At 42.1% G+C, this 16,500-nt stretch overlaps 1 protein-coding gene across 1 annotated transcript; it reads right to left on the bottom strand.

The window, feature by feature from the left end:
• Window positions 1-6,888: 6,888 nt before the first annotated feature.
• On the bottom strand, window positions 6,889-11,506 carry LOC132584120 (keratin, type I cuticular Ha6-like). The gene is made up of 7 exons (XM_060255922.1): window positions 11,015-11,506; window positions 10,019-10,101; window positions 9,769-9,925; window positions 9,008-9,169; window positions 8,784-8,909; window positions 8,318-8,538; window positions 6,889-7,047 (listed from the first exon to the last, which is right to left on the bottom strand). The coding sequence occupies exons 1-7, from the start codon at window positions 11,468-11,470 to the stop codon at window positions 6,909-6,911; spliced, it is 1,344 nt and encodes a 447-aa protein (XP_060111905.1). The 5' UTR covers window positions 11,471-11,506; the 3' UTR covers window positions 6,889-6,908.
• Window positions 11,507-16,500: the final 4,994 nt, after the last annotated feature.

Raw genomic sequence — 16,500 nt, 5'->3', positions numbered from 1 at the left:
AAATTTGAAACAGAGCTAAAAATTATTAGATGCAATGTATTAAACAATGTAGAAAACAGTATTACATTAGTAGAAGACAATGAAGTAGGAGCAGAAAAATATATATGACAAACAGATTATTCATACTATATACACAGTGGTTTATAAAAGCATCATCCTGAACCATTCCGTACACCTCTATTACATTTATAGAAAAGCCCTCCTGAACAATTCTGTATTACATGTAGGGCTGCCAACCTCCAGGTAGCAACTAGAGATCGCCTGCTATTACATTTGATCTCCAGAGGACCAAGATCAGTCCCCCTGGAGAAAATGGCTGCTTTGGAGGGTGGACTCTGTGGCATTATAATGCTGCTGATATCCCTCCCCTTCCTATACCCAACCCTCTTCAGGCTCCACCCCCAAAATTCCTAGGTATTTCTCAACACAGAGCTGGCAACCCTATTTACATAGTTTGGAGGAAGACAGAAGCATGGAAGCCTCCCTGACTTCTTCAGGAAGGCCATTCAACAAGGCAGGGGGCAACAACAGAGAATGCACATTTTATTGGAATTCTGTACCTGTCCTGCATATTTTTTGCAATGATCTAAATTCTAGTCATTATAGGGTTAAAATGTTTACCTGTTCTCTATTGTCTGCCTGACCTAGGAAGAGGAACTTGGCTGTCTGCCAATTAAGAGAAAGCCCGAGAAAAGAACTGTTTGTTTGTGCTATTGGTCAGCTAGTCAGGTGACTTCCTTTGTCTAGGTAGCAAATTAGAGATGTAACATTCATAGAATCATAGAGTAGGAAGGGACCTACAGGGTCATTTTGTCCAACCACAATGCAGGAAATGAAAATGGCACTAAACATTCATGAAAATGTTGAAGCCATGAAAAAGAAACTTTTGTTGTTGTTTATTTCTGGGGAGAGGAAACAAGACATTTGGGGAGGGGTTTGAAATATTTGATACATTGCACCAAACCTAGAAGAAAAGCTTTAGTTCCTTCCTCCTGCAGCAATGGGATCCTGATTCTTTATCCCTAACAGAGAATATTGTTATTCCTATATTGATTGTTTGCACCTAGGAGCCCCTTAGCGTGTGAACAATTTGGCTGCGTTGAGGCAGTGCAGTCATTGGCGAGGATGGGGCCACGAGCCACAGACTGAAAGCCAGGGTGCTAGAGGGTAGTTTTTTTAAAAACAGAAATTGTTTACTGGGAGACTGCAAAGGACTGGAACAGGCAGATGGACTGAATTCCCACATCTGTGGCCTCCTGTGTCTCAGGAGCAATTTCCCTCAAACTGGAAAACTTCCTGTTGTCTCCTCCACCCTCTGCTGTAAACTAGGGTTGCCAAGTCCAATTCAAGAAATATCTGGGGACTTTGGGGGTGGAGCCAGGAGACTTTGGGGGTGGAGCCAGGAGCAAGGTTGTGACAAGCACTATTGAACTCCAAGGGAGTTCTGGCCATCACGTTTCAAGGGACTGAACACCTTTTAAATGCCTTCCTTCCATAGGAAATAATGAAGGATAGGGGCACCTTCTTTTGGGGCTCATAGAATTGGACCCCCTGGTCCAAACTTTTTGAAACTTGGGAGGTATTTTGGGGAGAGGCACTAGATGCTATATTGAAAATTTGGTGCCTCTATCTCAAAAAACAGCCCCCCCAGAGCCCCTGATACCCACGGCTCAATTCCCTATCATTCCCTATGGGAATCGTTCATGGAGGTGCATGATGGCTCTGGGGGCGGGGCTTCCCCCACCGGCCAGCTGGCTGGGGGAGGGGGGAAGCCTGTAAAACCAGGGGATCCCCCTCTGGGACCTGGGGATTGGGAAGCCTACTGTAAATAGCACTGCAGTTTGTTGAAGGCATTTTGAGAAGGCTGTCCTCTCCATACACTTTGATTGGCTGTGGTCCCAGTTTATCTTCTGGTCCCCAGTGTCTCTGGCTTAGATATAAATACTTCCTGGTCATCTTCTGGTCCGTGTATGAACAAGTAATTTCATAACTTGAGGGTCTGCTTTTCTGTCTTCCAACATTTCCCTGTCCCAGTCCTGTGAAGATTCTTCTTCTGAAGTATCTGTTTTGCTCAGTTCCCCCTTAGCCCCTCTCCTTCCTACACCTCTAACTTTACTAGCATTTGATATACAAATTCTCACTTGGCCCATTTTACTGTGGACTGCTCTGTTCAATCATCTGTACAAACTTGATATCTTCTTCATAAAGGCTTTGGCACCCTCTGCTACTATTATTGGCATGTTCCCAAACTTCTGATCCCAGTCCTGTTGGGACTTACTGCATCCCATAGTCTGATCCACACAGGTCTGCCCACGCCACATTTGTTAACAAAGGGGATGGTGGTTTCACAGCCTTCTCTTTGGTTTCATATAAAAATTTATAGGCTAGGAAGCTGCTGGGCAGAGTTTTGCATGTGACAACACGGGCTTGCGTTATTACTTGGAATCTCATGTGGATCATAATGTTAACAGCTGAAGCTCACATTTTGGGGGCCTTCACCATGAGCTTTGTCTTCCAATGAATGCCAGCAGTTTAGAACTGTTAAATGCAGACCTTCAAGTTGAGTATCCAGGCATCTGTTGTCTTCACTGCAAAAGATATCAATGGTCAATCCCCCCACATCCCCCCCCCCCAGTATTTTTAACCCTTGTGTGATTATGTTTCTGGACCTACTGATAGTTCAGTTCAACGTAGAAAACAATTTGGCAGTAGAACTATTTGTTTTTAGAACTGGAAGAATTTGAATAGTTTATTAAAACAACCACGTGCTTCAGTTTTAACATTAATTTATATCTGTATTTGTATTTATCCTGTGAAGCGATTTTACCTGTATTGTTATATCATGATACCACATCATGTTTTTGTAAGCCGCCCTGAGCCTGCCTTCTTCTTCTTCTTCTTCTTCTTCTTCTTCTTCTTCTTCTTCTTCTTCTTCTTCTTCTTCTTCTTCTTCTTCTTCTTCTTCTTCTTCTTCTTCTTCTTCTTCTTCTTCTTCTTCTTCTTCTTCTTCTTCTTCTTCTTCTTCTTCTTCTTCTTCTTTTCTTTACATAGCAACTGAAGGCTTTTCCGTGTGGGTTTTTGTTGTTGTTGTCAGTTCTGGCTCCATGCTGCTTTGATTTATCCCCTGATTTCCACATGCATTATAGGGCTTATGTTTCAAAATAAAGGCTGGAGACAGATTATAGTGTTTATAAGAGAGCTGAGAGTGGTCTTTGGGAGGCATCCATTTCCATGATGTGAATGCATATTTATTTAGTCCCTGAGTCTTCTTTGCTTAAATGGGTTTTGCAGATTTTTGAAGCAATACAAAACCCTGTAAAATTTGCTTGCCACCTGCAAATGCAGGGCCTAACGGAGGACCTAATTTTTATTCACACTTTATATACTGTCAAAAATGGGGGCTGCCAACTTCCAGGTGGTTTAGCAACACAACAAGGAAACCACAATGTACCGTAAGTATTTGGCAGCAAGGAAAAAAAAATGTGTAACAATATTGTTACTATTAATTAAAAATTCAATAAATTGACATGCAACATTTGTGTAAGTTTCGTCTGTATTCTTTTTCAGTAATATGTTATTTTGTAACATTATACCATATACAGAGTAACACTAAAGTCAGTCTGTCCACTTTTGATTGCAGCGTCATGCTGTCAACTCCTATCATAGTGCAAGTGGTGTTTCAAACTAATGGTAGTTATAAGCAACAACATGCACGCGGGGTTGACAGAAGCATGTTTCTATATTGAATCTTCATCTGGTCACAGTACATTAATCAGGGGAACCGGTGCTCATAACCATTAATCTCGCAGTAGAAGAAGAAGAAGAAGATATTGGATTTATATCCCGCCCTCCACTCCGAAGAGTCTCAGAGCGGCTCACAATCTCCTTTCCCTTCCTCCCCCACAACAGACACCCTGTGAGGTAGATGAAGATATTGGATTTATATCCCGCCCTCCACTCTGAAGAGTCTCAGAGCGGCTCACAATCTCCTTTACCTTCTTCCCCCCCAACAGACACCCTGTGAGGTAGATGAAGATATTGGATTTATATCCTGCCCTCCACTCCGAAGAGTCTCAGAGGGGCTCACAATCTCCTTTTCCTTCCCCGCCCCCCACAACAGACATCCTGTGAGGTAGATGAAGATATTGGATTTAGATCTCGCCCTCCACTCCAAAGAGTCTCAGAGCGGCTCCAATCTCCTTTACCTTCCTCCCCCACAACAGACACCCTGTGAGGTAGATGAAGATATTGGATTTATATCCCGCCCTCCACTCTGAAGAGTCTCAGAGCGGCTCACAATCTCCTTTCCCTTCCTCCCCCACAACAGACACCCTGTGAGGTAGATGAAGATATTGGATTTAGATCTCGCCCTCCACTCCAAAGAGTCTCAGAGCGGCTCCAATCTCCTTTACCTTCCTCCCCCACAACAGACACCCTGTGAGGTAGATGAAGATATTGGATTTATATCCCGCCCTCCACTCCGAAGAGTCTCAGAGCGGCTCACAATCTCCTTTACCTTCCTCCCCCACAACAGACACCCTGTGAGGTGGGTGGGGCTGGAGAGGGCTCTCACAGTAGCTGCCCTTTCAAGGACAACCTTTGCCAGAGCTATGGCTGACCCAAGGCCATGCCAACGGGTGCAAGTGGAGGAGTGGGGAATCGAACCCGATTCTCCCAGATAAGAGTCCGCACACTTAACCACTACACCAAACTGGCTCTCAGTACAAATTGTCAGTATATCATCCAAAAACAAAAGTAACAATATTGTTACACAGTGTTTTTCCTTTTTGCCAAACCTCCAGGTAGTAGCTGGATATCTCCTGGGATTAGAGCTGATCGCCAGGTGACAGAGAAATGACTGCTATGGTCGGCGGACTCAGTGGCAATATACCCTGCTGTGGTTCCTCTCCTCTCCAAACCTTGCCCTCCCCGGGCTCTGCCCCCAAAATCTCCAGGTATTTCCCAATCCAGAGCTGGCAACCCTAGTCGAAAATGAGCCATCCTCTTCAGCAAATTGGAGGGGAGGATTGCCTTCTAAGAGGACAAATTGCGTGTCCATCTACAGTGAAGGCAGTGCCTCCTGAAGGCTGCTTTACCTTCTCCCTAGTGATCTCAGAACAGAGCCAGATCTGATTCACTGCGTATCATCATGACACCATTCCGTTTACTTCCCTTATTGGCTGGCTTGCTCACGTGATTATTCCCAGGGAGAAGGTGGTGCAGGAATCATAAAAGGGGGAAAAATAATACAGGAGTTCAGATCAGAGAAGAAATGGCAGCAAAATGATTTTTTAAAATGTGAACATTTTATACAACCTTTTGGATGAAAAATCCTTCCCTTCAAAGCATTATTTTTGCAAACAGTCAGCAGAGCCCAAGGCAAATGTAGAATGAATAACAGTGCACAGGGTGTTTTCTGTCTTTCCAGATGCTCCAGTTCTCTTTTTAAAAATTATTATCTATTCCCAGCCAAAGATATCAAAGGTATTTCCCTGAAAACTGGCCTGTAACAGGCTCCCTGAATTTTTAAAATAGCTGTACTGCTTATGCTTTGATCTGATTATTTAAAAAAGAAACTCAAATCTGTTTTTCTTGCTCTCCTTAATGCTAGTGGTACAATCAGCTTCCTGTTTCTCTGCACAAATATTATATCTGGTTACATATGTGTTTGTACATGTGTAACCTGTTTTGCATAATTTCTACTGAAGACTGAGTGTGGCGAGAAGCCATACTAAATTCTAGAACTGTGTATCCACACTGCCCTCTCCAGACATGTCTTGATAAATTCAAATTGAGTTTCGGAGCCATACGGACCAGAAATGTACAGGAAAAATGGAACATGGGATGCTGAACTATGTGCCTAGTACCAAATGATAGGATGGTAGAATACACAAAGCCCTGATATAACCTATGATCCAACTGTGTTATCGGTAGACACAAGTGGTGAAATTCTTCTGTCTCCCCTAATGCATACAAATATTCCACTGAAGGCAGTTTAACTTGTTGTGTACTTACATATATTCACTGACAAATGTCATTAACAATCTCAGCGAGAAAATAATCCTCATTAGGATCTCTCACTTGTCAGGATCATGTCACAAACAGGTCAAGACCAGTTCAAGGTACATGTACGTTCAGTTCAGTTTTTTAGAGGGGAATCAATTAAAAAAATGCTTTGAATCTTTATTATTTTTTTCTGAAGTAGAAGACTCAGTTTCCTGCATGGCAAAAGACTCCTAAAACCCTGTCCTCCCCAAGCTCCATCTCCAAATATCCAGGAGTTTCCCAACCAGGATCTGGCAGTCCTACACCTCCCATCCCTTGCCAGCAGCCACGGGGAACTGGCAACCCTAATGGCCATTCACAAAAAAATGAAGTTATTAGAGCAGGTTGTAATTGGCCAACCCTATATACCTGTCCAGCCCTACACCCCTCCCATCCCTTGCCAGCAGCCACAGGAACCTGGAAACCCTAATGGCCATCTATAAAAAAATGAAGTTATTAGAGCGGGTTGACAAACACATGCGTGTCCAATAAGGTCAACTAATCCAACATCTAGCAGTGGATTCTAAGCAAGAATTCTTGGAAGTCGGCACAAATGAACTGCAGCAGAAGCCAAATTTTCTCCATGCAATAGGAGGAAAACAAAAGACATTTTATTGAGAATGCGAACAAAAGAGCTTAATTGCATCTCATGTGTTGAGCAAAAGACACAAGTCTTTTATTACAAGGCAGTTTTAAAGCTGATATATGTGTGAAGGAGCTGAACAAGTGAAACTGGTCAAAGCCACCAGAATATTAGCAGCAAGATCCCCTTGGTATTTGTAACAATATGGATGAATGTTGATTTCTTTTTTCCTGTCATGCCAGATGGGTTTTTTGGTTTGATATTTTGCTGCAGCAGATTTTTAGAGGGGGACATGCTGGACTTGTTCTCGAGAGGAGATAACCTTTCCATCCTTGATCTCCTCTGTGATGGTGCGGATTTTTTTAGTGATTTGGGAGACCGGAGGGGAGCATTCAGGCACACCTGGAGTCCTGGGATACCTAAAGTTACAAAGTAATTTGGGATGAATATTGGATTAAAGAAGATGAAACTCAATGTAGATTAGTCCAGAAAACCTGGCCTTCATTCCCCCCACCCCACCCCACATTGTTCATTGTCAAGAAAGATATCTTATTAAACCAAGCTTGCATCAGTGTCTAGAACAAACAAATTCTTCTGGGTATTCATTTTATTAAAATTGGTGGCAATTCCTTTGGAAACCTGAATGCTACTTATTACAATTCATGGTCTAAACCTATTGCTTAGCGTCTTGCCTTCTTCACGCTGCGTTTGGATGGAACCTAATCAGAATACCCTCAATACATTTTGCTAATCTTAGAAAAACTCGGCTTGCTTTCCTCAGAACTCTTGGAGGTTTCACCCAAGTAGGAATCTTCAAATTCATCTCAAGGCTTCTCTTTATACAAAATTCAATGGCATCTTCTATTGCTATATAATTGAGAGACTTTCTCCAGCAGGGCATCATGGTATACTTAGGGATATCCCCCCACCCCAGTACACAAACATAGAGAAAATCTCACTAATATCACCAAAATGCTTCATTTTCTTCTGCGTTAGTATTTGGGAAGCATATTTAGATTCTTAGATTTGGGAAGAATTTTTAGATTCTTTTTGCAATTTCACTTCAGGTGAAATTCAGTAGCAGCTCTTGTCCTAGGTCTCCCTATTAAACCTGTCTCTGGACTGTACCACTCTAGACCAGGGTGGGGGTTTTGCCCAGTGGGGCTTCTGATTAGCCACTTGAGATCTGATTGGCTGTGCGGATTTTTAAAAAATAGTTTCAGCAGCGACTGCCCCCACAGCATGAGGATCGTCACTGCATGACTGAAGATAAGCTCCTGAAATTTTGTAGTTGGCTCTGACTAGTGGCAGTCATTTTGTGCTTGTGCTCACCATCCAGTGTCAGAATTCCAGAAGTGCCTGCAGATCAAAAAGGTTAGTGACCTCCGCTCTAAACTGTAAGTAGGGGGTTCTCATGATGAAATACTCTTGCTTAAAAACATACACTTGCATCTGCATATAGAAAGCTAGATGTCAGGAAATAGCCTAGGCTAGAACACTTCTTCCTGACATCTAATCTTATATTTAGATGTATTATTTTTATTGGGTTTACGGAACATTAGATTTTGTGGACTCCCGCCCCCCAACTGTAACCTGAAGTGATGTATATATGTCTACCAGCTCATTTACAACTAGGGCATTTATTCTTAGCTAAGATTTTATCCAGTGCCCCTGTGAGGTTACACATACTTGCAATCTTCTCCCTCCAGCAGACGTCGGTATGTTGCAATCTCTGATTCCAGGCGGGTCTTTACATCCAAGAGAATCTTGTAGTCATGGCTTTGACGTTCCATTTCACATCGAAGATCACCTAACTGGCCTTCCACGTTGCTGATCAGACACTGAAGCTGTGCTAATTGGGTGCCATAGCGGGCTTCAGTTTCTTGCAAGGTGCCTTCTAGAGCACCTTTCTAAAATCAATGTAAGAGATATTAAAATAAATGGCTAAGTGTTTGAAAGAATTTTAATATAATGAAGCAGCTAGAATACCAGTTTTCCAAAGAGTTCAGATCTCATTTGGGCATTACAATTAATGCTGAATTATACAAAGCAATTTAAGTAGACAAGGGCTAAAATGTGTAGAAGGTATTCAGAACATATTAGGGTGCAACATTATATGACCTCCCCCATGAAGAATGACCCTGTTGGCACCCACCATGTTCTGTTGGGCATCCAGATCAATCTCAAGGGCTTGGACAGTATGCCTCAGTTCAATAATCTCTGACTGACAAGACTGCAGCTCTTCACCACTGGAGACCACTTGCTGGTTCAGTTCTTCCATCTGAAATGAAAACAAACAAATAAAAGGAAGCACCCTGTTTTCAGGGGACACTACTGATCCTTTGCGGCCACCCAAAGATGTTACCTCAAGATACTTGCCTTGGAAGTGAACCAAGTCTCGACATCTTTGCGGTTTTTTTCAGCCAGGCATTCATATTGGCTCCTGATCTCATCCAGGATCTTGTTGAGGTCACATGAGGGGGCAGCATCCACCTCCACATTAACTCTGGCTCCAAGTTTTGAACGCAGGCCATTGGCTTCCTGCGGGAAGAAAGCCCGTGCAAGATAATGTAGATTGCTTTGTAAATGTATTTTGGTTTCAGTTAAACTTTTTTTTAAAAAGGCAAGAGACATTTCAGATGTGGTTTGCCATTGCCTGCCTCTGTATCGTGGCCCTGGAATTCCTCGGAGTCTGCCCATCCAAATACTAGCCAAGGCTAACCTTGCTTAGCTAAGCTTCCAAGATCTGACAAGATCAGGCTAGCCTGGGCTATCCAGGTCAGAGCAGCTTGGTTTCAGTTAGATTTAAAACCTTATCCCAATGATTTATTGTAGGTTACTATGGATCCATATAGACTCAATCAAAGTTGCAATATTTTTTATGCAAGAGCCTTAAGGTCCTGGGCTACGTGAAATGATAAGAAAGAGAATGCCTCAGAGCACATGCCTTTCTGTTGTCAGTGAAGGCAGTCTTATGCTTTGCAGGACGAGGCGAAAAACAGATGTGCAGGTGATTTGTGCACCTCTTCTTGCACTTTCAGAGTAAAGGGAGAACAGGGGACTCGTGAAGAAATGGTCAATATACTCCTCCATTTGGAGTATGTACAAAACAGCTGCAATATTTTGAACTTTGTTCTTACCTCCTCGTGGTTCTTCTTGAGACAAATAAGTTCCTCCTTGAGGGATTCTAGCTGAGCTTCCAGGTCAGACCTGCATAATGTCAGTTCATCCAGAATCCTGCGCAGCCCATTGATATCGGCCTCAACGCTTTGACGGAGAGCAAGCTCTGTCTCATACCTTTCGGATGGAAAACAGCAAATCAATAAGAGGCTGTTTTTAGATGAAGGTACCCTCTCCAGTAAGATATCACTCTGAGTAAGATGGCCTTACTTAGTCCTGAAGTCATCTGCAGCCAGACGAGCATTGTCAATTTCCAAGACTAGCCTGGCATTTTCTGTCTTGGCACACAAGATCTGGATAAGAAACCACAGAGCCATGAAATGGTCTTAAGAGTGATGGGGGAAACATGAATTACAAAGTTAGACAGCAATTTTTAAAATTGTAGATATCCTTTCCAAAAGACACAGGACGATTCCTACAGTAGCTAAGAATGAAAATACAGATGCTGTAAAACATCCCTCAAATGAAGGATTGCTTCCTGGCATCAACAGATAATGCTGAAATCAGTCCACAGCACAATGCTTTGTCCAAGATTTGTTTTGCAATTCTGAGCAGAGTTACATCCTGCTGAACCCATTGACTTCAATGGGATTCCAAGGCAGTTCTGATTAGGGTGAAGTTCTGTGGTTCCTAGTCAAATAAGACGTCTTGCCTGCACAGCCTTCTTTAATGAGAAAGTAACAACAGAAGGAGCATTTTAAGAGGAGGAGGATAGTTGGTTTGATGGATAGCAATGGACAATCTGCGTTGTGCTTAGAAAGTAGCATGTAAAAACACATGAAGGTAGGTATGGGAGAAAAGTACAAAGGAGGCTGACAAGAGCAAGTGAAGAGTTGGAATGGTCCAGCAACTCAAAAATTTCGTCCACTGCCTAGCCAGTAAATGTCATCAACAGATAAACCTCAGTATTAATTAACCTTGCCTTAACTGGACCCATAATGAAGTGTTAAGTATGTGTACCTGTTCACATTGACTCTTTGCTATCTTTCCTTCTTCTCGCCATCTGTTCCCCACTTTGTAATTTCATACAGTTTAATTAAGTATTTACATTTGTTGTTGATTTTGTAAAATATCATGTGGCATACGTAAATAATAACCAGGGAGGGAGGGAGAAAAAGAAAGAAAGAAAGAAAGAAAGAAAGAAAGAAAGAAAGAAAGAAAGAAAGAAAGAAAGAAAGAAAGAAAGAAAGAAAGAAAGAACATTACCTGGTGCTGGTGCTCTTCAATTATCTTGTAGAAAGACTGGAAGTCAATACATACATAGGGGACCTGGCAATCATACCACTCTCGGATCTTGCATTCCAGATTGGCATTTTCCTGCTCCAGGCAGCGCACTCTCTCCAGGTAGCTTGCCAGGCGGTCATTCAGACACTGCATTAGCTCTTTTTCATTGCAACTGAGGATCCCTTCATCGTGCCAGCCATAGCTTCCAACAAACCCAGGCCCAAAAGTGCTGTTTGGTGGGCAAACGCTGGGCATGCAGCTTCCAGATCCCAACTTGATGGAAGAAGATGAGACACTTCTGCTGCCAAAGGAGTGATTTGGTGCTCTGCATGAGCCACCAGAATGGACAGAAGAAATCCGAGTGTGACCTCCACTGTGGCCACCCAGTCCCCTGACAGAACCAGAAGAGATGGTATGAGCGTAGTATTTGGAAGCCATCGTGCCAGGTGACCTGACTACACCGTACTCCAGCAAAACAGCTAAGTGAAGGACAAATTATTGTAGATTGCACCTATCATTCCCTGCTACGGCATTTTTATACACTACTTTCTGGGTGTTGGCAAATTACATTAGCTGTTTCTCTTGGGAAAGTTTATGTCAGCTTTCCTATGTGCAGGTCACAGGCTGTTGTTTAATGACCCATCAGAGGGCTACTTACTCATAAAAATAAAAAGTTTAGATAAGTCAAGACTCATCATTAGTGATTCTCTGGCACCTCTAACATTCATTTTATAGTATCATCAAAGGGACTTGCCTCATAATAAAGCAGCAGGTTTTGCTAATGGGGCGTGGGGGATACTGGAATTAACAGTTGCACTCTTCTCTGTGTGTGTCTATTGCTTTTTGTCTAGATGTGTCTAGGTTACATTGACAGCTTTAACTACGGTATGTTTGTAAGTAACTAAGTCCTACTGAGTTTCATGGCTTGTTTGTTAGACATCCTCACGACCACAGCCAGAACATTTCTTCCCCTCCACGCCCAGTGTTTCATCAGCAAAGCAAAATGGACAGCTTTGCATCAGTATTAATTCGTTCCAGTTGCAAAACTTGAATTTCCATTGAACTTAGCAGGCATGGACTGGGCATGTGCAGGAAAGACAATGTAGGTAACTGAAAGCCTAATCATGGCCAGAGATGGAAGCCAGAGCTTTTGACTTTTAGTCCAAATCCCTTTGTGCACCAAGCCAGTAGAACTGTCACCAGCTAGAGATGTCCTTGTGCCTCATGGCTGGCTTGAAGCTTGTACTGGGTACCTGTTGAAGTGTGTATGATTTTGTAAAATGTATTACATTAACTTCATTTTGCAAGACATTTTGAGTCTCCCAGTGTGAGGGAGAAAATAGGGATAAAACTTCATCCTGATAAGACAGATCTCTGGGTTAGAATATCTCTTTTATCTTGGATGGGGTTATATGCTCCTAGAACAGCTAGGTTTGCAGCCTGGGGTGGTCACCTTAGAAAACCAGGTGGCTGTTGTAACTTAGAGTGTGTTTGCCCAGCTCAGTTGGTGCAACACTTCATCTGTTTTTGTGTCAGTCAGTTGTAGCAACAGTGATACATGCATTAGTTACATCTAGACTGGACTGTTGCAATGCACTCCACTTGGAGCTGCCCATGAAGTGTGTTTGTAAGCTGCAGCTAGTTCAGAATGCTGCTGTTAAGAGTGCTGGTTGGGGCCAGCTACAAATACCATGTGACCCTAATACTACAGCAATTTTACTGGCTGCTGATTTCCTCCTGAGCCCACTCCATGGTGTTGGTTTTGTCCTTAAATGCCTTATATGGCTTGGGATCCAGGTATCTGAAGGATGGTTGTCTCCCATACTTTCCTGCATGGGAATTACAATTGCAGGGGATGCTGTCCACCAACTGTTCCACCAGTTTGGTTGGGTACACGAGAGCCTTTTCAGTGGTAGCCCCACAATTATGGAACAACCTCCCCAGCAAGGTGCAGTAGGCCCCCTTCATTTTCAATATTTAGGAGGCACTGGCAGTTGAAGACTGCATATTTTGAACTGCATTTTGTTGGATTTAGCTTTTATTATTGGCAATCCTAATAGGAGTTTTTAATCTATGACTTTGATAGGCTTTATAATAGTTGTTTTATTGATTTTTCCCCATAATGTTTAATTATACTGTAAGTTGCCTTGAGTTCCACAAGGGGAAAAAGGCAGTTGACAAATGTTTTAAATAAATAAAATATCCTAGGAATATTACATTCTAGTGAGAGACAGGAAGGAGACTGTAGAAGAGATTCACCCCAACCAAAAGTCATTTGGACTCTGCACTGGAACTGAATGACCTATCTTTCACTGTGGACAGTGCAAGACAGATGTGCAAGGCGATGTGTGCTGTATTGCAGACCTGGCAAACTCCGTGCCTTTTGACCTGTGTCAACTAATCAGAGAAGAAACTACTGGAGGTTTGGTGGTTTATTTACAAAACTGGGACTATTTATAAAATGATTTTGGGGACTCTGGCATTAAGTCAACTGACAAAAGGCAAAGAGAGAAAGGACTGAGGGCAGCAAAACACTGCTTTTATAAAAGTGGTTTATGTGCTTCTCTTATTTTGATGTAAGAAGCCTCTTAAATCTTTATAAGCTTCACTCTTGAATTGCGTGTGCTCATATTCATTTCTTGTTTCTGCTGGGAGGGGGGGCACTAACAAGTGCTGAGAACCAAACTGGAGAAGAATCTCTGATTAATGGAGACCTAGCTGCTCAAAACAATCAATCTGCCACTGAACCCTTTTGTACGTCTGCTGTGATTCACCATAGGGACAGATTTTGTTGAAATAACCATTCTGCTATAATTCTCACTAGACAGTGAGCCTGTGTTTCAGCTGTACATTCGGTAGGCTGGAGCTCAACTAACTGCGCACATACATACATACATACATACAAACAAACAAAAAAATCCCATCTGAGAGAAAAACTAGATATCAAGAAGACATGCTTGTCTCTGATCTGTTAATGTTCTTTCTGTGATCTTCCTTCTTATTTCCATAGGGGAATATTCCATGTAAACCCCCCTGGACATTCTTAAGTAGTAAAGCCCAGACATAAGTTTATCACCTCCTATGAAAACAGCTTGGTAATGAACATTCTGGTACGAAGGGTGGTTCGTTTTAGAAGATTTATTTATTCCCCACTTTTCTGCCCAAAGAAGGCTTACAATGTGATTCTCTCCTCCTCCATTTTATCTTCACAACAAGCCTGTGAGGTAGGTTAAGCTGAGAGAGAATAAATGTCTCACAGTGAGTGAGGTAGCCCTTTGAGGTGCGTTCTGGCTGAAGTTTAAGGTTAGTGTTGGTGTTAGGATTTGGAGTAGGAATTTGTGTTAGAGTTAGCATGGCAGTTAGATTTACAGTTTGTGTTATAGTTAGTATTCTGGATTTGCAGAAGCAAGCTGCCATGGTGGAGTGGGAATCTGAATCTAGGTCTCCCAGTTTGTAATTTGACACTAACCACTACACAAAATAGCTGTACCAGTCCCATATTACTTACTGTTTACAGCTTTAGCTATTTCAGCAGACCAAAAAGACCTACGAGTGATCATGGTGTTTGCAGAGTAATTAACACAGCAATGGTGCACAACCTGATTAAAGAGCAGATAAAGGTTTATTTAGGAGTTTATATACTTGATAGGAAAGAGGAGAGACAGAGATAGGTTCCTAACTACATCTCTAGCATGTGATGCTTCTGAGAAGAAGGGAAAATTACCCTAGGAGCAGCAATCTGGAGACAGACAAGGAATGACACTTACCAGGAGAGAAGGTACTAACCTCACTATGCTGTCTTCTTGCTGCTCCTTGCAGGATCTTCTCTTCTTCTTTGTACACCAGACTATACCATTTCCAACACATGGACCATAACAATTCTCCCAAGTATGACTTACAAGGACGACATAGCCTCATTTAGGGAAAGCCACATAAACTGAAACACCTATTAATCAATAAACATTTCTCTCCCAACAAAGGCTTTCATCAGGTTTCTTTATAAGCAATTACCCTTACCAGCCTTCTTTTGTATATGAAGAAAGACAACTGTATCATGCTCAAGGAAAGTACTAAGTCTGTAGCCTCACGGATCCTTCAAAACCTTTTTATCCTGTGATGTTTGCTAGTTCTGCTAGTCTAGTATTATTAATCTTCATTGCTCTTTTTTTGTTGCTCAGATGCAATGTTGCCTTCCTTTACTCTTCACAACTAAATGTCTCTATTGTCTCTATATTGTCATCTGTTTGCCTGTTAAAATATAAACGGATATGCTCTCTTCCCCTTGTCCTTCCATCCGCTTCATTTTATTATTATTATTTTTCATCCACCTGTTATTATGTGTCACTTGACTTGATGCCTGTATAATTTAGATAGGTGAAGTGCTTTATTACAATCTTCATGAAGGATACTTTGCAATGGACACTGTGTGCTGAGTCAGGAAGGGTTAAAAAAGTACTATACAGGTAGCATTTAATAAGCTATAAAGCTGAATCTCAGCAGGCCCCTTGTTTGCACTGGGATTGAAGACGGATGGAATGGGGACAGTTTTCATTAGCTTCCCAGCAAATACCTTCTTATTTTGGAATATGCCAAGGAGAGCTGCCACCTTGAAAAGCTCCAAAATAAGGAAGATGATTGCTTACATTTCTCAGGACAGTAGAAGTGTTTTATTTGAATATATCATAAAATCTAAATTGCTATTTGTAATGGTGCATTTATTCCATTTCATGAATATTTCTGAAATAAACAAGGAACCATTCCTGAAATAAGGAACAGATGGCAAACCTAGTGCCAAAATTTCACCTAAATTAACACCATTTTGTAATAACTTTTTAAATGCATCAATAACTTCAAGAATAAAGCACCCCATTTCAATTAATCTGGCAACAACCAATTGTCTATTTACTTATTTAGATGCATGGACATTCCAGAGGGGATGAGGAATGATATGGTAGAGCCCAATCTCATCTAGGGTTGTCTGTCCCCCAGCAGGGGAGGAGGATGGCCAGTTCCACCTCAATGCCAGGAGAGAAAAAAGGGCCATTGGGCTAATGGTATGAAAAAAAAAAACCTGGTCATAACATCAAGCCTGTCTAGGAACTGGCAGAAACTCTATAGGAAAACCTGGCAACCCTAATTTCATCAAATCTTGAGATGAGGAATGGTATGGTACAGCTCAGTCACATCAGATCTTGGGATGAGGTATGGTATGGTATGGCAGAGTCCAATCTCATCAGATTTTAGAAGCTAAGCAGGGTTGATACTTGGATGGGACCCGACCCCCCCCCCCCAAGAAAGACTCTTCAGAGGAAGGCTTCTTACTTGCATTGAAAGCCTCTTGCTGGTATCATAAATCAGTTGTAACTTGATGGCACATACATGCATGCATATATGTGCTCCAGAGTTGGAGCTCAGCTGAATTAGATGCTTTTTGAATTAGGATTTTTGTCAATCGTTCCCTCCTGTGT

This window comes from Heteronotia binoei, chromosome 15 (genome assembly GCF_032191835.1).
Source record: "Heteronotia binoei isolate CCM8104 ecotype False Entrance Well chromosome 15, APGP_CSIRO_Hbin_v1, whole genome shotgun sequence".
Classification (NCBI taxonomy): Eukaryota; Metazoa; Chordata; class Lepidosauria; order Squamata; family Gekkonidae; genus Heteronotia; species Heteronotia binoei.
Note: the sequence above shows the minus strand (reverse complement) of the source record. Positions and strands in the feature narration are given on the sequence as shown.